The sequence below is a fragment of the Nicotiana tomentosiformis genome, chromosome 3 (genome assembly GCF_000390325.3).
Source record: "Nicotiana tomentosiformis chromosome 3, ASM39032v3, whole genome shotgun sequence".
In the NCBI taxonomy this organism is placed as follows: Eukaryota; Viridiplantae; Streptophyta; class Magnoliopsida; order Solanales; family Solanaceae; genus Nicotiana; species Nicotiana tomentosiformis.
The window spans coordinates 34533540-34553368 of NC_090814.1; the positions used below are offsets into that span (position 1 = coordinate 34533540).

The 19829-nt window shown below is 40.6% G+C and overlaps 1 protein-coding gene across 1 annotated transcript; it reads left to right on the top strand.

Moving 5' to 3' along the window:
• The first annotated feature begins 14276 nt into the window (after positions 1 to 14276).
• Positions 14277 to 14612, top strand: LOC138907603 (uncharacterized). Its single transcript, XM_070198205.1, has one exon. It carries the CDS (start codon positions 14277 to 14279, stop codon positions 14610 to 14612), a length of 336 nt encoding a protein of 111 aa, XP_070054306.1.
• Positions 14613 to 19829: the final 5217 nt, after the last annotated feature.

Here is a 19829-nt window from a genome sequence, read left to right on the forward strand (position 1 = left end):
TGATACTAATGTAAAATGAGTTTTGATTGATCCAGGTAGCTCCGTGAATATTATCTTACTGCGAGTGGTGAACGAAATGCAAATTGGCGACCAAATAATTCCAAAAGTACATTCCTTATCTACGTTCAATAATTCAACCTTTATTACAAAGGGTGAGATAATGTTAAATACATTCGCGGAAGGAATTATCAAAGAGACGAAATTTCAAGTAATAGACACGGACATGGCCTACAATGTGATTCATGGGAGGCCATGGATTTAGGACATGGATGATGTGCTGTCTACATTGCATCAAGTTATTAAGTTCCCTTCAAAATGGGGAATTCAACAAATTCAAGGGGATCAATAAACTTCAAGGAATATCAATTCAGTGGTGCAGTCATGCAAGAAAAACATTGATACAAATAAGGATTTCATGGAAGACGTGGTAAATCAAATCTCATATGAAAATATATCAAAGAAAATTGATATGGATTCCTGACCAGATGTAATTCAAGAACTAGAGGAGAATGAAAACATCAAAACAATAATTGATGAGCTCGAAGCTATTGTGCTATTCAAACAATGGCCAGATCGAAAAGTTCATATTGGAGCAAAGCTGAGCCCAGGAATGAGAGGTAAGTTAGTTGAATTTTTAAAAGCTAACGCAGATTGTTTTGCATGGTCGCATTCAGATATGACATGTATACATCCGGAGGTGATGACCCATAAATTAAATGAAGATCCATCATACGTACCAGTCAAGAAAAAGAAGAGGAAGCAAGATCATTCAAAAATCAAGTGATCAATGATGAGGTACAAAAACTCTTAAAGATCAGTTCAATACGCGAGGTAAAGTATCCTAATTGGTTTGCTAATAGTGTGGTAGTTTCGAAAAAGAACGGTAAATGGAAAGTTTGTGTAGATTATACTGATTTAAATAAAGCTTGTCCAAAAGATTCATTCCCTTTACCGCATGTAGATCAATTGATTGATTCTACTGCAGGTCATGAGCTATTGAGTTTTTTAGATGCGTATTCAGGTTATAATCAAATAAAAATGGATCTTTTAGATGAAGAAAAAACTTCATTTATTACGGACAGGGGGACTTATTGTTACAAAGTCATGCCTTTTTGATTAAAAAACGCTGGAGCCACATATCAAAAGTTGGTGACAAAGATGTTTAAAGAACACTTGGGAAAGACCATGGAAGTGTATATTGATGATATGTTGGTCAAATCTGCACGAGCGGAAGATCATTTTCAACATCTTTCAAATACCTTCGAGATCCTCCGCAACTATAATATGAAATTGAACCCAGAAAAGTATGCTTTCGGCGTAGCTTCAGGTAATTTCTTAGGTTTTCTTGTATCTAATAGAGGTATTGAAGTAAACCCTGCACAGATTAAATCTATTGAGGAAATTCCTAATATACTCACGAGCAAAAATGTGATGACCCAAAAGGTCATCTTATAAATTAAGACTCTATTCCGGGCTCGTTAGCCTTAAAAACCTTATTTTTACTCACCTTGATTCGTGTGCACAGTCCGGGCGTAAATCCAGAAAGCCTTTATGTGGAAATGTATGAAGTAATAATTTTTGGGATTTAAAATTAATTTTTAGTTGACTTTGGTCAATATTTTGAGTAAACGGACCCGGATCCATGTTCTGATTATCCCGGAAGGTCTGTAGTAAAATATGGGACTTGGGCGTATGCCCAGAATCGAATTTCGAAATCCCTAGCTCGAGAAAGGAATTTTTGATGAAAATTGTAAGACTGAAATTCAATGGATTTAAAGAAACTGATTAATGTTTGATCTCATTGGTATCAGGCCTGTATTTTGGTTTCGGATCCCGGTATAGATTTAATATAATATATAAGTCATGTCTGTAAAATTTGGTAGAAATCGGAGTTGATTTGACGTGATTCGGACGTCCGGTTGAGAAGATAATAGTTTTGAAATGTTCTTGAGGAATTCATGAGTTTTGGTGCTAAATCCATAGTTTTAGGTATTATTTTTGTGATTTGATCACACGAGCAAGTTCGTATGATATTTTTAGACTTGCGTGCATATTTGGTTTGGAGCCCCGAGGGCTCGGGTGAGTTTCGGGTAGGCTGCAGAGTGATTTTGGAACTTAGAAATTTGCTGGTGTAACTGATGTTAGTAGCAGGCCTCTGATCTCGCAAATGCGAGATCAGGCTTTGCAAATCCGAACCAAGCATGTATGGCAATTGTGAGGTTTTTATCGCAATTGCGAAGAAATCCTAGGCCAGCAGTTCTCGCAATTGCGAGTTTATCTTCGCAATTGCGAAGGGGGTCTGGGGAAGGGCATGTTCGCAAATGCGAACTTCTACCCGCAATTGCGACATACTCTTTGCATTTGTGAAGGCAGCGGAAATGTAAAGGTTCTCGCATTTGCGATGACTCCTTCGCATTTGCGAGCTTCGCAATTACGAAGCTCAAGTCGCAAATGCGACATCCGCAGCTGATAATTTTAGACTTAGACGGGATTTTTCATTCATTATTCAATTTTTCAAAACCTAAACCTCAAGAGGCAATTTTCCAAAGACCAAATCTTCCCCAAATCATAGGTAAGTGATTCCTAACTCTTTTCTTTCAATCTTTTACATCTTATAACAAGATTTCAACCTAGAATCTAGAATTTTTATGGTGAAATTAGGGATTTTTGGGTAGAACTTAGGAATTTCAAAATTTGGGGATTTAGACCTCGAATTGAGGTCGGATTCCAAAACCAATTGTATATCCGGTCTCGGGGGAGAATGGGTAAACGGATTTTGGTCTGAACCTCGAGTTTGGACCAAGCGGGCCCGGGGTCGGTTTTTGACCTTTGTTGGGAAAACTTAGGAAAACTGTAATTATGCATTAAAGTTGATTCCTTTAGCGATAATTGATGATATTAAACTAATTATGATTAGATACGAGTGTGTTGGAGGTGAATTCTAAAGGGAAAGCGGTACTTGAGCAGTGAGTGGCCTGCATAATTGAGGTAAGTATTGTGCCTAACTTTGGCTTGAGGGAATAGGTATTGTGTGAGTATTTGCTACGTGTTTTGTTGTTGAATACGATGTATAGGTGAGGTGATGAGCATCTATGCGTTGTGGTCGAGTCATAGCATGCGAGTGAAATTCCATTCTTGCAAATTTGTAGTCTTAAATCTTGTTATCCATGCTTATTGTTGTTGTTGAAATGTTGGGAGACTTGTATCCGGTTCCACCAAGGTTGATAAAATTGTGAATATTGATTCGAGGTTGAGATGTTAAATTGTGAAAGTAATCATTGATGAAATATTGATTTCTTTGTGAAACTTCTCTCTATCCGTTGTTATTGATTCTGTGAATTATGAGGACGAGTGTAAAGCACGAAGGGTGATGCCGTGCATGATTTATTTATATTGTGAGGAAGAGTGTAAAGCACGAAGGGTGAGGCGGTGCATGATTTATTTATATTGTGAGGAAGAGTGTAAAGCACGAAGGGTGATGCCGTGCAAGATTTATTTATATTGTGAGGAAGAGTGTAAAGCACGAAGGTTGATGTCGTGCATGATTTAGTTATATGGTGAGGAAGAGTGTAAAGCACGAAGGGTGATGCCGTGAATGAATTATTTATATTATGAGGAAGAGAGTAAAAGCACGAAGGGTGATGCCGTGCAATATTATTTATTATTTGGTGAGGTTGAGAGTAGAAGCACGAAGGATGATGACGTGTAGTTTTCCTTACGATTTTAATTTTTTGATTTTCTTACTGATTGCTGTTTAATTATGTCTTTTTGTTATTCTCACTCCTTATATTGAAATCCCCCATTGCATGTCCCCTTCCCTTTATTTTCAGTTTTAGTTCTGTATTTGCGGTTATTTTCACTAGTATGATTATATTGCTCAGGTTTTATGTGGTGTCTTGTTCTAGCCTCGTCACTACTTCGCCGAGGTTAGGCTCGACAGTTACCAGTACATGGGGTCGGTTGTACTGATACTGTACTCTGCACTTTCTGTCCAGATCCAGATTTAGGTCCGAGCTGATTCTGATTCGTAGCTGACTTCACCGCAGGAGATACGAGGTAGATCTGCCGACGTCCGCAGATTCCTGGAGTCTCTTCCTTATTATTCATTTACTGTTTTATTTAGTTCACAAACAGTTATACATTTTTCTTTCAGCCAAATACTTGTAGTAGATTCTTAGTAGTCCGTGAGTTGTGACTCCTGATCATGGGTAGTTAGATATCAGTATTATTTTCGCAGTATCGTTATACTATTTAGCTGGTTATTTTGGTATCATGTGGTGAATGGTAGTGAATCTTCGTATAAGTTTTTAAATGTTTTAAAGTCGTAAACCTCTAATGTTGGCTTGCCTAGCAAGTGTAGCGTTAGGCGCCATCACAGTCCCGGCGGTGGGAAATCGGGTCGTGACAAGTTGGTATCAGAGCACTAGGTTGCCTAGGTCTCACAATTCACGGACAAGCTTAGTACAGAGACGTATGTACTTATCTCTCTGAGGCTATAAAGTTAGGAACAAGTTCACTTTTATTCAACTCTGTCGTGCGATTCTTGTTATTCCAATACTGATTGTACTCTTCTATTCTTATTCTCTCGCAGATGGCGAGAACACGTACCACTTTTTTCGTTGACCAGCAACCGGATCCTCCAGCAGCAGCTCCTACGAGGGGCAGAGGCCGAGGCCATGCCAGAGGATGAGGTAGGGGCAGGGCTCAACCCAGTGCTCAGGCAGTAGCTCCAGCTGCGGGGCCTCAGACAGAGCTCGGTGAAGAGGCCCCAGCTCAGACCGTTCCGGCGGGACCAGCTCAGGTCCGAGAGGGGTTTATTGCTACCCCGGTGCTTCAGCATGCCTTGGTCCAACTAGTGGGCCTTATGGAGAGTATAGCCCAGACTGGCGCATTCCTTATGGCAGCAACCGTATCTCAGGCTGGAGGAGGAGTCCAGACTCCTGCTACCCACACTCCGGAGCAGATGGCTCCCCAGCTTCAGACCCCAGCAGCTCATCCAGTTTGGGTAGTTCAGCCAGTTGCTGCAGTACCGCTCGTTGATGGGGCAGGTATGTCCTCCGATGCTTTGTAGAGATTGGATAAGTTTATCAAGCTTTTCCCAGTTCATTTAAGTGGTGCCACTTCAGAGGATCCCCAGGAGTACCTTGATAGCTGCCATGAGGTTCTTCGGAACATGGGTATATTGGAGACCAATGGAGTCAACTTTGCTACTTTCCAGATGACTGGTTCCGCCAAGAAATGGTGGAGGGATTATCTATTGACTAGACCGGTTGGGTCACCTGCCCTTACTTGGGATCAGTTCTCACATCTCTTCTTGGGAAAGTTTCTGCCTATCCCTACGAGAGAGGAGCGCCGCCGTCAGTTCGAGCATCTCCAGTAGGGAAGCATGACTGTTACTCAGTATGAGACTCGTTTTGTGGATTTAACCTGTCATGCTACTCTTTTGCTACCCACAGAGAGGGAGAGGGTTAGGAGATTTATTGAGGGTCTTGCCCAGCCTATCAGATTGCAGATGGCTAAGGAGATGGGGAGCGAGATCTCTTTCCAGGAAGCGGCCAATGTGGCCCGATGAGTTGAGATGGTTCTTGGATTGGGAGGTCAGGGGTCAGACAAGAGACCTCAATATTCCGGTGGATTCAGCGGTGCCTCATCTTGAGGCGGGGATACTTATAGTAGAGGCCATCCTCCCAGGTCATTTCATTCAGCACTTTAGGCATCCCATGGTGCCCCAGGTGGTCGTGGCTCTTACATGCCTTATTCTGATCAGCCAGCTCCTATCAGTACACCTCCTCTTCAGAGTTTTCAGGGTGGCTATTCAGGTCGACAGGGTCAGTATGCCGGCCAGCAGTCTCAGCAGCCGAAGTCATGTTATACTTGTGGTGACCCGGGGCACATTACTAGATATTGCCCTCACTCATCGAGTAGTTCTCAATACCAGGGTTCTCGTGCCATGGTTCCGGCACCAGCTACCGCACCACCTACCCAGCCAAGCAGGGGTAGGGGTCAAGTAGCCAGAGGTAGGGGCCAGATTGTTAGAGGTGGAGGTCAGCCCGCTAGAGGTGGAGGCCCGCCAGTTAGAGGTCATCCCAGAGACATGGTTCAGGGTGGTAGGGCCCAACCCCGATGTTATGCCTTTCCAGCCAGACCTGAGGCTGAGTCCTCCGATGCTGTTATCACATGTACTATTTCAGTTTACAATAGAGATGCTTCAGTTCTATTTGATCCGGGGTCTACTTACTCTTATGTATCATCTTATTTTGCTTTGTATTTGGTTGTGCCCCGTGATTCCTTGAGCGTCCCTGTATATGTGTCCACGCCTGTGGGGGGATGCTATTGTTTTAGATCGTGTATATCGCTTGTCTGTGGTCGTTATTAGGGGTCTTGAGACCAGTGTAGACCTTTTGCTCCTTTATATGGTAGATTTCGATGTCATATTGGGAATGGATTGGCTGTCACCTTACTACGCTATCTTGGACTATCACGCCAAGAAAGTGACATTAGCCTTGCTGGGGTTACCTCGATTAGAGTGTAGAGGGACTCCTGATCATTCCTCCAGCGGGGTTATTTCTTATATGAAGGCTCGGCGTATGGTTGAGAAGGGGTGTTTGGCCTATTTGGCTCATGTTCGTGATTCTGGTGCTGAGGTTTCATCTATGCATTTGGTGCCTGTTGTTTATGAGTTTCCCGAGGTGTTTCCTGCAGACCTGCCGGGGATGCCACCCGACAGGGATATTGATTTTTGCATTGATGTGGCTCCGGTCACTCAGCCCATTTCTATTCCTCCATACCGGATGAACCCACCAGAGTTGAAAGAATTTAAGGAACAACTGCAAGATTTGCTTGATAAGGGCTTCAATAGATCTAGTGTCTCACCCTGGGGTGTGCCGGTTTTGTTCGTGAAGAAGAAGGATGGATCTATGAGGATGTGTATAGATTACCGGCAGTTGAACGAAGTCACTATCAAGAATAAGTATCTGTTACCGAGGATTGATGATTTGTTTGATCAGCTTCAGGGTGCCAAGGTGTTTTCAAAGATCGATTTGAGATCGGGCTACCATCAGTGAAGATTAGGGCATCAGATGTCCCTAAGACAGCTTTTCGGATGAGGTATGGGCACTATGAGTTTCTGGTGATGTATTTTGGCTTGACCAATGCCCCCGCAGCATTTATGGATTTGATGAACCGAGTGTTCAAGCCTTACCTGGATTCGTTTGTGATTGTGTTCATTGATAATATTTTGATATACTCCCGCAGTGTGGAGGAGCATGAGCAGCACCTCCAGATAGCGCTCCAGACTGTGAGGGACAGTCAGTTATATGCTAAATTTTCAAAGTGCGAGTTTTGGTTAGATTCGGTAGCTTTCTTGGGTCACGTCTTATCAGCAGAGGGTATTGAAGTAGATCCTAAGAAGATTAAGGTAGTCAAGAACTGTCCTAGATCCACTTCAGCCACAGATATTAGGAGCTTCTTAGGTTTGGCGGGTTACTACCATCGATTTGTGGAGGGGTTTTCATCTATAGCAGCCTCGATGACTAAGTTGACCCAGAAGGGTGCCCCATTCAGATGGTCGGACGAGTCTGAGGCGAGCTTTCAGAAGCTCAAGACAGCCTTGACTTCAGCACCGGTGTTGGTATTGCCATCAGGTTCGGGATCTTTCACGGTATATTGTGATGCCTTCAGCATGGGGCTTAGAGCAGTATTGATGCATAAGGGTAGGGTGATTGCATATTCATCTCGACAGTTGAAGGTTCATGAGAAGAATTATCCTGTCCATGACTTAGAATTGGCAGCCATTGTTCACGCGTTGAAGATTTAGAGGCACTATCTTTATGGCGTGCCGTGTGAGGGTTTCACGGATCATCGCAACCTCTAGTATTTGTTCAAGCAAAAGGATCTCAACTTGAGGAAGAGGAGATGGTTGGAGCTATTGAAAGACTATGATGTCACTATATTGTATCATCCAGGAAAGGCCAACGTGGTGGCCGACGCATTGAGTATGAAGGCAGTGAGTATGGGCAGCCTTGCATTCATTCCAGTGGGTGAGAGACCGCTAGCTTCAGACATTCAGACTTTGGCCAATCAGTTCGTGAGGTTGGATATTTCAGAGCCCAGTTGTGTTCTAGCTTGTACAGTCGCTCGGTCTTCCTTGTTTGAGCATATCAGAGATCGGTAGTATGATGACCCTCACTTGATGGTCCTTAAGGACACAGTGCGGCACGATGGTGCCAAGCAGGTTACAGTTGGAGATGATGGTGTTTTGAGGATACAGAGTCGAGTGTGTGTTCCTAATGTTGATGGGCTTCGTGAGTTTATCCTTAAGGAGGCACACAATTCTAGGTATTTTATTCACCCGGGTGCTGCCAAGATGTACCAGGACCTGCGGCAGCATTATTGGTGGAGAAGGATGAAAAATGATATAGTTGCTTATGTAGCTCGGTGCTTGAATTGTCAGCAGGTGAAGTATGAGCACCAGAGACCCAGTGGTTTGCTTCAGCAGATGGATATTCCTGAGTGGAAGTGGGAGCGTATCACTATGGACTTTGTTGTTGGACTCCCACGGACTCAGAGGAAATTCGATGCCATTTGGGTTATTATGGACAGGCTGACTAAGTCAGCACACTTCATTCCGGTGGCAAGTACTTATTCTTTGAAGCGGTTGGCAGAGATATATATTCGGGAGATCGTTCGCCTTCACGGTGTGCCCGTGTCTATCATTTCTGATCGAGGTAAGCAGTTTACCTCGCACTTCTGGAGGGAAGTACAATATGAGTTGGGGACACGGGTTTAGTTGAGCACAGCATTCCATCCTCAGACGGATGGGCAGTCCGAGCGTACCATTCAGATCTTAGAAGATATGCTCCACGCTTGTGTTATAGATTTCGGAGGATCGTGGGATCAGTTCTTGCCCCTCGCAGAGTTCGCCTACAATAACAGCTACCAGTTGAGCATTTAGATGGCTCCCTATGAGCCCTTATATGGTAGATGGTGCACGTCGCCAGTTGGGTGGTTTGAGCCGGGGGAGGCTCGGTTATTGGGTACAGATTTAGTTTAGGAGGCCTTGGACAAGGTCAAGATTATACAGGATCGACTTCGTACAGCTCAATCCAGGAAAAAGAGTTATGCCGACCGTAGAGTTCGTGATGTGGCATTCATGGTCGGGGAGAGGGTATTACTCCGGGTATCGCCCATGAAGGGTGTTATGATATTTGGGAAGAAGGGCAAGTTGAGCCCTAGGTACATCGGGCCATTCGAGATCCTCGAGAGAGTGAGGGAGGTAGCTTATAGACTTGCGTTGCCTCCAGGGTTATCCTTAGTTTATCTGGTATTCCATGTGTCTATGCTCCAAAAATATCATGGTGACCCGTCCCACTTGTTAGATTTCAGCTCTGTCCAATTGGACAAGGATTTGACTTATGAGGAGGAGCCGGTAGCCATTCTAGACCGGCAGGTTCGTCAGTGAGGTCAAAGAGTTACCCTTCAGTTTGAGTGCAGTGGAGAGGTCAGCCTATTGAGGCAGCTACTTGGGAGTCCGAGTCGGACATGCGGAGTATATATCCCCACTTGTTCGCCAGTTCAAATACTTTTCTATGTCCGTTCAAGGGAGAACGTTTGTTTTAGAGGTGGAGATTGTGATAACCCAAAGGGTTATCTTGTAAATTAAGACTCTATTCTGGGCCTGTTAGCCATAAAATCTTATTTTTACTCACCTCAATTTGCGTGCGCAGTCCGGGCGTAAATCCGTAAAGCCTTTATGTGAAAATTTATGAAGTAATAATTTTTGGGATTTAAAATTGATTTTTAGTTGACTTTGGTCAACGTTATGAGTAAACGGACCCAGATCCATGTTTTGACTGTCTCGGAAGGTCCATAGTAAAATATGGGACTTGAGCGTATGCCCAGAATCGAATTCCGAAGTCCCCAGCTCAAGAAATGAATTTTTGATGAAAATTGAAAGACTAAAATTCTATGGATTTAAAGAAATTGATTAATGTTTGATCTCATTGGATTCGGGCCCGTATTTTTGTTCCGAAGCCTGGTACAGGTTTAATATTATATATAAGTCATTTCTGTAAAATTTGATAGAAATCGGAGTTGATTAGACGTGATTCGGACGCCCGGTTGAGAAGATAGTAGTTTTGAAATGTTCTTGAGGAATTCATGAGTTTTGGTGCTAAATCTATAGTTTTAGGTGTTATTTTTGTGATTTGATCGAACGAGCAAGTTCGTATGATATTTTTAGACTTGCGTTCTTGTTTGGTTTGGAGCCCCGAGGGCTCGGGTGAGTTTCGGATAGGCTACGGAGTGATTTTGGAACTTAGAAATTTGCTGGTGTAACTGGTGTATGTAGCAGGCCTCTGATCTCGCAATTGCGAGATCAGGCTTCGCAAATGCGAACCAAGAAGGTATGGCAATTGCGAGGTTTTTATCGCAATTGCGAAGAAAGCCTAGGCCAGCAGTTCTCGCAATTGCGAAGGGGGTCTGGGGAAGGGCATGTTCGCAAATGTAAACTTCTACCCGCAATTGCGATGGGCCAATTGTCTCAAATGCGACATAATTTTTGCATTTGCGAAGGCAGCGGAAATGTGAAGGTTCTCGCATTTGCGATGACTCCTTCGCATTTGCAAGCTTCGCAATTGCGAAGCTCAGGTCGCAAATGCGACATCCGCAGCTGATAACTTTAGACTTAGACGGGATTTTTCATTCATTCTTCAATTTTTCAAAACCTAAACCTCAAGAGGCGATTTTCCAAAGACTAAATCTTTCCCAAATCATAGGTAAGTGATTCCTAACTCTTTTCTTTCAATCTTTTACATCTTATAACAAGATTTCAACCTATAATCTAGAATTTGTATGGTGAAATTAAGATTTTTGGGTAGAACTTAGAAATTTTGAAATTTGGGGATTTAGACCTCGAATTGAGGTCGGATTCCAAAACCAATTGTATATTTGGGCTCGGGGGAGAATGGATAAACGAATTTTGGTCCGAACCTCGAGTTTGGACCAAGCGGGTCCGGAGTCGGTTTTTGACTTTTGTTGGGAAAACTTACGAAAACTGTAATTATGCATTAAAGTTGATTCCTTTAGCGATAATTGATGATATTAAACTAATTATGATTAGATACGGGTGGGTTGGAGGTGAATTCTAAAGGGAAAACGGTACTTGAGCAGTGAGTGGCCTGCAAATTGAGGTAAGTGTTTTGTCTAACTTTGGCTTGAGGGAATAGGTATGTGTGAGTATTTGCTACGTGTTTTGTTGTTGAATATGATGTATAGGTGAGGTGACGAGCATCTATGCATTGTGGTCGAGTCATAGCATGCGAGTGAAATTCCATTCTTGCAAATTTGTAGTCTTAAATCTTGTTATCCATGCTTATTGTTGTTGTTGAAATGTTGGGAGACTTGTATCCGGTTCCACCAAGGTTGATAAAATTATGAATATTGATTCGAGGTTGAGATTTTAAATTGTGAAAGTAATCATTGATGAAATATTGATTTCTTTGTGAAACTTCTCTCTATCCGTTGTTATTGATTATGTGAATTGTGCGGACGAGTGTAAAGCACAAAAGGTGATGCCGTGCATGATTTATTTATATTGTGAGGAAGAGTGTAAAGCACGAAGGGTGATGTCGTGCATGATTTATTTATATTGTGAGGAAGAGTGTAAAGCACGAAGGGTGATGTCGTGCATGAATTATTTATATTGTGAGGAAGAGAGTAAAAGCACGAAGGGTGATGCCGTACAGTCTTATTTATTATTTGGTGAGGTTGAGAGTAGAAGCACGGAAGGTGATGCCGTGCAGTTTTCCTTACGGTTTTAATTGTTTGATTTGCTTACTGATTGTTGTTTAATTCTGTCTTTTCGTTATTCTCACTCCTTATATTGAAATCCCCCACTGCATGTACCCTTCCCATTATTTTCTATTTTAGTTCTGTATTTGTGGTTATTTCCACTAGCATGATTATACTGTTTAGGTTTTATGTGGTGTCTTGTCCTAGCCTCGTCACTACTTCGCCGAGGTTAGGCTCGACACTTACCAGTACATGGGGTCGGTTGTACTGATACCACATTCTGCACTTTCTGTGCAGATCCAGATTTAGGTCCGAGCTGATTCTGATTCATAGCTGACTTCACCGCAGGAGGTACGAGGTAGATCTGCCGACGTCCGCAGATTCCTAGAGTCTCTTCCTTTTATTCATTTACTGTTTTATTTAGTTCACAAACAGTTATACATTTTTTTTTCAGCCAAATACTTTTAGTAGATTCTTAGTAGTCCATGAGTTGTGACTCCAGATCATGGGTAGTTAGATATCAGTATTATTTTCGCAGTATCATTATACTATTTAGCTGGTTATTTTGGTATCATGTGGTGAATGGTAGTGAATCTTCGTATATGTTTTTAAATGTTTTAAAGTCGTAAACCTCTAATGTTGGCTTGCCTAGCAAGTGCAGCATTAGGCGTCATCACTGTCCCTACGGTGGGATATCAGGCCGTGACAAAAAAAGAAGTGCAAAGATTGATAGGTAGGATAGCAGCTCTAGGAAGATTTATTTCTAAATCTTCGGAGAAAAGTTTAAAATTCTTTTCAGTGCTAAAAAAGCAAAATCAGTTCGAATGGACTGAGGAATGCCAACAAGACCTCAAAAATTTCATGGCATACTTATCAAATCCACCTTTGCTGGCTAAACCAAAAAGATGGTGAGAGGCTATTTGTGTACCTCGCAGTTTCAGAAATGGCTGTAATTGCAATTTCGATACGAGAAGACAAAGGTAAACAATCTCCAATTTATTATATTAGTAAATCTTTGTTGGATGCTGAGACTAGATATCCTCATCTAGAAAAACTTGCTTTAGCATTAGTTATGGCATCTAGAAAGTTGAGATCGTACTTTTAATGTCACCCTATTTCCGTAATAACTGCATATCCTTTAAGGAATATTTAGCATAAACAAGAATTGTCAGGTAGATTAGCCAAGTAGGAAATAGAACTCAGTGAATATGATATCATGTAAATACCTAGAACTGCAATAAAATCTCAAGTTTTAGCAGATTTTTGTAGCGGATTTTAGCACAAAAATAGTTCATGAAGTAGAAAAGGAATTACAAATATTCACCGGATCTAATCTAGGTACGTGGACTTTGTTTACTGATGGCTCCTCAAGTGTTAAAGGAGCAGGTTTGGGTATTATTTTAATTTCACCTTTGGGAGAAAGTATAAGACAAGCAATTAAATATTACCCCTATTACTAACAATGAAGCAGAATATGAAGCTGTAATTGCAGGTTTAGAACTTGCACGAGAACTCTCCATTGAAAAGATCGTGATTAAAAGTGATTCTTAGCTGGTAGTCAACCAGATGTAGGGGACTTAGATAGCTAGAGAAGCACGGATGCAACAATATTTGAAAAAGGCACGCGAATTGATAAGACAATTCCAATCATGGAAGATTGTGCAAATACCCAGGGAAGAAAATGCAGAAGCAGATGTATTGGCTAACCTCGCATCAGTTGCGGAAACAACAAGTGCAGAAAATGCTATTGTAATACACTTCATTCAGCATTAGACCAGGATAAAAATGAGGTAAGTTTTAATAATCTAACTTGGGATTGGAGAAACGAGATTGTTAATTTTTTGCAGTACGGAACCGTACCTGAAGGCAAAAAAGAGTCTCAGTCGCTTCGGTGAAAGGCTGCCCGTTACTGTTTAATATGAGGGAATCTATATCGAAAAATGTTCGGTGGACCTTTAGCAAGATACCTTGGACCTGCTCAAACAGAATATGTAATGAAAGAAGTACATGAGGGGCATTGTGGAAATCATGCAGGAGGTAGATCTTTGGTAAAAACTCTAATTAGAGCGGGCTACTATTGGCCTAAAATGGAAGAGGATGCTAAAAATTTTGTAGCAAAGTGCGATAGATGTCAACGATATGGCAATAATATGCATCGCCTTGCAGAATTATTACATACGGTTATTTTCCCGTGGCCATTCATGAAGTAAGGAATGGATATAGTGGATCCTTTTCTACAAGCTAAAGGAAAGGTACGATTTTTGTTAGTATTAACAGATTGTTTTTCCAAATGGGTAGAGGCAGGAGCTTTCAAACATGTGCGAGAAAAAGAGGTAATGGATTTTATTTGGCAAAATAATATATGTCGATTCGGAGTGCCAAAAGAAATCGTATGTGATAATGGCCCATAGTTTATAGGCTCGAAAGTCACAGAATTCTTTCAAAGTTGGCAAATCAAACGAATAACCTCCTCACCCTATCATCCCATGGCCAATGGACAAGCTGAGTCAACAAATAAGATTATTATCAATAATTTGAAGAAAAGATTAGAAGAAGCAAAAGGCAATTGGCCTGAGGTGTTACCAGGAGTATTATGGGCTTATAGAACAACTTCAAAGACAGGTACGAGGGAAATGCCATTTTCACTTGTTTATGGCTCAGAAGCCTTAATCCCAGTTGAAATGGGAGAGCCAAGTACGAGATTCACACAAGCAACGGAAGAATCAAATGATGAAGAATTAAGAACGAACCTGGATCTACTCGAGCAAAGAAGAGAAGCAGCTCTAATAAGAATGGCAGCACAAAAGCAAATCATTGAATGATACTACAACAGGAAGGCCCATCTCAGATACTTCAAGATTGAGGACTTTGTTCTCAAAAAGGTTTTTCAATCAACAAAAACAACTGGAGCAAGGAAGTTGAACCCAAATTGGGAAGGTCCTTATAAAGTTCGAGGCATCGTTGGAAAGGGTTCTTACGAGTTAGAAACCATAGACGGCAATGTGTTACCTTCAAATTGGAATGATGTTCATTTGAAGAAATATTATTTCTAAAATAAGGGAAATACCCACGGTCAGGTATCACGTAACTATAATTTTCGTATATTTTAGTTAAGATTATACTAACAATTTTAGATGATAGGCAAAAATCTATCCCACACCAAATGATGATTTTAGACCTGAAAGACATGCGGAATACAAAACTATTCCCGGTCTAGGGTTGCAACCTTTCTGATGGAAATAAAAAGGGTTAAGCAGTCGTCATCTAAAAATATACCTCCGAGTCCCGTGTGTATTTTCCTTTTCAGGGAATGGACCACATGGAAGGAATAATCAAGTGCTCGAGATTTCATACTTCAAAGCTCTAACACTTGGGGGACTATGAAAGGGCAAAGAAGACTAGAAAAGTCAGAATTCAAGTCAAGCCTAGATCAATGTACCCAGTAAATCAAGAGCCAAAAACACAAGCCTAATTCAAAAACCTTTGTAATAAGATTTGATGAAGTATACACTCGCGGATGTAAATTACAAGATCCTATGAGTACCTAGGTTAAAGGAAATACTTAGTCATGGGTTGCAAAATATACCCTAGAATTCTGTGAAATCTGTTATAAAGAAAACAGTTATGAAAGAGTTGTAGATGTTACTTGAATACATGTAAAGTGTTATATAATTCGAAAGTTCAAAATACAAAACTTCTTCAAATTATTCAAGAAATTTCTTAGAAATATGTATTTTCCTACTTCTTTCATATGTTTACACCAATATGAAGTTGAGACGTCTTCTTCATTAAGTGTCGTTTATAAAGGGCCATCTTTTATAAAATTTCATGCTTATTCAAAAAATCACGGAATACTAAAGTATTTTTAAATGCAAAATTAAAGAGTAGAACAGAAACTCAAAATGAAATATTATATATTAAACCCGGTTAAAACTAAGTATAAATTTAGTTCAAACCAAAGTATTTGATAATGAACCCCAAAATGGACCAGGGGTAAAATTTGCCAACCATTCCAAAAAATAAAAACACACAACAAACTTTCCAGACACAAGTTCACTATGGGGCAGAATCTAAAGTAGTACTATCAGCAGCGGTAGAATTCAAGATGGCATCATCAGCAGTAAGAGAAGGTTCAACTTGAGTAGAAGAGGCTTGAACACCAACTTCACTAGGAGTAAGTTCATCACCCTCGGGAATGCCGGCCTTAGGTGAGGAAAAGTTTTGACTCTGCTGAGTTTTTTCAATAGTTTCCTTAGTTTTTGCAATCTCAGCAGTCAACTCAAAGCCTTCCTAGCAAGCCTCCATCAAAGTCTCGAGGCGCATGTTCAAAAAAGCCCAGCTTACATCAAGAGTTAATTTATCTTCAAGGGCCTCGTAATCCCTCTCCCATTGCTTAATTTCAGCCTTCAATTCTTCTCTTTTAGTCAAAGCAGCATCATAAGAAGCCTTCAAAGGGGCGAGTGATCTCTCCAAGAACTGGACCTTGTTAGAAGATGCACGGAGGTCTTCTTGAGCCTGAGTGAGTGTTTGAACAAGCTCCTTGGCATAGACCTCCTTCTGATTAAGCAGTTCTTTTAAACCCCTAATTTCCTCGGTAGCTTTAAAAAGATGCTCTACAAATGAAGACCCCATGATGTTTTTATCCTTGCCTACTTGACTGGAAGAGTATTTTTCAATCGCCAATTCTGCTGCCATCACTTTTACTTGTTGTTCCAAAGCACACTTCTCCTCATCTAAAACTTCTTTCTCTAATTAAAGATCTTCAAACTGCTCCTTCCAGTTGTCCGCTTCTGTACGATAGTCGTTGACTAGCTGCTCAGTATGGACAATTCTCTTCATAAGCTCCGTGCCTATTAAGTTGATCTACAAAAGAAAGGAAAGAAGTGATTATCAAACAAAAAATAAAAAAGTCACGAGGAAAATAAAAGAAAAAGCTAAGGCTTATACCTTCAAAGATGAATGGACAATATCATTCATCCATGTCAAGGAGCTGTGGCTTTCCAACTTAGACTTCTCAACTGGGCCAATTAGCAGTTTCAGCCATATATCAGCTTGGCCAGACTTTTTTAAAAGATTACCATCCTTGGGGACTTCAATGGTAACTTTTTTCATCATCCTACTGCTACTAGAAGAACCAACTTCAACATGAGAAGTGGTAGAAATAGGGACAGTTGAGAAAGTGAAAACAGCCACGGGAGGAGCATTAGCACCAACAACGAGCGCGGAAAACTGAGAACCAATAGGAGCAGACACTGGAAAGGAGGCAAGGGGTGCTTTTTCAGAAACTAAGCCAAAATCTTCACTATCAAACCCACGGGAAAATAACTGTTCTGTAGAGTCACGAGGTATAGCAATCATCTCTTCATCAGAGCTCACTAAAGTGGCACTTTCAGGCTCATTCACGGGAACTGAACTTGGAGGAGGGGTGGCTTAATCTTCCGAAACAACGCGCCTCCTAGCCTGAGGCTTGCGCACTAAGGAGCCCTCCTCTCGTTCTTTTCACCCTCAGAACTATGATCTCTCTCTGCTTTTCTCTTTGATGAAGAACTTAAATCATCTCTTGAGCAATGGACAAAGAAGGTCTTGATGAAGCAATAAACGTGGCACTAACACCCCGAATGGGAAACCCTCGCAGAAGAAGAAGTTAGTAAATCTCCAAATAAATATGAAAGAAAGGTAGAAAATTAAAGGGAAGAATACCATGAGTTTTAACTTTCCAACCAAACCTATGAGAAAGGTACTTCTAAGGCCTTCCTTCCATAGGAGCAAACGACAATAATTGTTTTACCCAAGAACGGAAGTCTGGTATTTCTTCAACAACTTCCATGGTTGCTAAAAAGAGAAAAAACAGCCACGAGATCGTAAGTTTCTTCTTCCTTCATAAAAGAGAAGAACGGTATCTAAAAAAAACATACGTGCAAAGTTCCATTTTTCTGGAAAAGGCATGTTCTCTTCACCCACTAAACCACTTGTGGGAGCAGCAATAAAACGGGCATACCATCCATGATCTTTATCATCTTCAGGGCTAACCAAAACCCTTTTACTCTTGGCCACGAGAGTAAAAACCCCTGAACGAAACAACTTAAGGGAATAAAGATGAAGCAAGTGTTGAAAGGTGAAGGGTAAAGAGGCCAAATTAGACAGGTATCTTAAATATGCAACAACTCTCCATACGATAGGACCAATCTGTCCTAAGCAAACGTTAAAGAAACGGCAAAATTCTATGATCGATGGGTCAATAGGTGGTTTGAAACCTAATGTAAAAGGATATGTGTAAACAAAAGAGTAACTAGCTTGGTACGAAGTGATCTTTTGGTTTGGACCAAGAACTAAAATTGAAAAATCAGATTTCCAGTGACATTCTCTTCGCACAAGAGAAATCAAGCCATTAGTAATCTGAGAAGGATAGACATCGGCACGATCATGGGAAGTCATAGAAGTAACTTGATTTCTAATCGATTCATGATTAGAGGAGAAAGAAAATTCTGCAGGAATAATTTCATCAATAGTTGGTTCTCGAATAGGTTCACTCGAATCCCTATTTCTGGTAGAAGATCTATGAGTTGAAGAAGCCCTAGTTCTAGAAGAATAAGGGGTAACAACACTGGGTTGAGAAGTAGAACCACGAACAAATAAAGATCCTATAATTACTACTCTACGAGGATCAGGATTTGATGAAGACATGGTTGTATAAGAAAATAATACGTGCTGATGGATAAGAACGATTAAGGAAGAAGAACACTGTAGATTAAAGGTTTTCATGAAAGCAAAAGCACATGAGGTATTTATCAGAAGAAGCAACCGTCATGTAAAGGGGGTCATGATGAAAACGTCATAAAGAAACAGTCACTTCGTGACTGGAGCAGCCGCAAGAAAGCCCTAAAAACTGCTGAAGAGTCGTAGACCCAATCGATAAAGGCCACGTGGCACATGCATTAAATGGAAGTGACATACGACGCGTTGGTTCTGAAGAAAATATAATGATACATGGGAAACGGCGGCAAAAAATTCCCGCCATAAACATGTACCACTTCCCAAATATTCAATTGCAGAATATTCGGTAAGTGGGAGGACTATCTATATTAGTAGGAAATAAATATTATACATGGAATTATGTGTGGTTGACATGGCATGATACGTGGACCACTAAGAAGATGACAACTGGAGTGTTGCATTAAAAGATGCACGAGTTACAATAGGTACGAGCAAATCACTCATGAGATGTTGCTTGAGCCTAAATTATTCAGTGAAGAGACACAGGCAGAATGAATCAAGATAGTAAAAAGGGAAGATTTATGAACCTCTAATTAATGAGGAAGAAGAATCAGAACTATTACAGAATCTTTATAAACAGTTACGGTTGCCAATTATAACAGTTCATTAATGTCATTAATGCTCATAATGATTTGGCCATAAAAGGGAGGAAACGTTATATTTGTAAATTCCTATATAAGGAAAGAGAATTTCAATTGTAAAGACACGTTCTGAATATCTTTGGAATACAATTACTTTCTTTTTCTTTCAATCGATTACTTTTGCATTTCTTACATTTGTTTTCCTTTCTTATAATTGAGAAAGTACAGAATTTCTTGGTTATCAGTAATCCGAATTCTTCTAAAAACTGAGAATCTTATTTTTTGGTTAAACACAAGTTGCTTTGCGAATATTTTTCTTGCAATGCGAGCATATAATTTTCTCATACCTTTATTGCATCCATTTAATTTTTGGTATAGTAGTATAGTCGCAGATAGTTGTAGTAATATTCTAGAGCAATAATATACTATATTGGTATACATGTATACCATATTGGTATCGTATGGTACTACAACTCTTTTTTGCTACTTATACTTTTATTGCATTTTCCAATATTTCATTATCATTTATATTCTAACTAGTATATATAGAGATTTGGTGGTCGTAGATTATGTTTCTTGCTCCATAACTGATTGTGTTAGTGCTAATGGTAGAGTGTGTACTGATATTTGTAGGGAAGGAGACCAAGGCTTGCATGGCAATCACGTGTTGTTTCTTAGAATATG

What these genes read in the sequence shown, in the direction of transcription:
- LOC138907603 (XM_070198205.1), top strand. Translation starts at nt 14,277, where the DNA reads ATGGCCAATGGACAAGCTGAGTCAACAAATAAGATTATTATCAATAAT.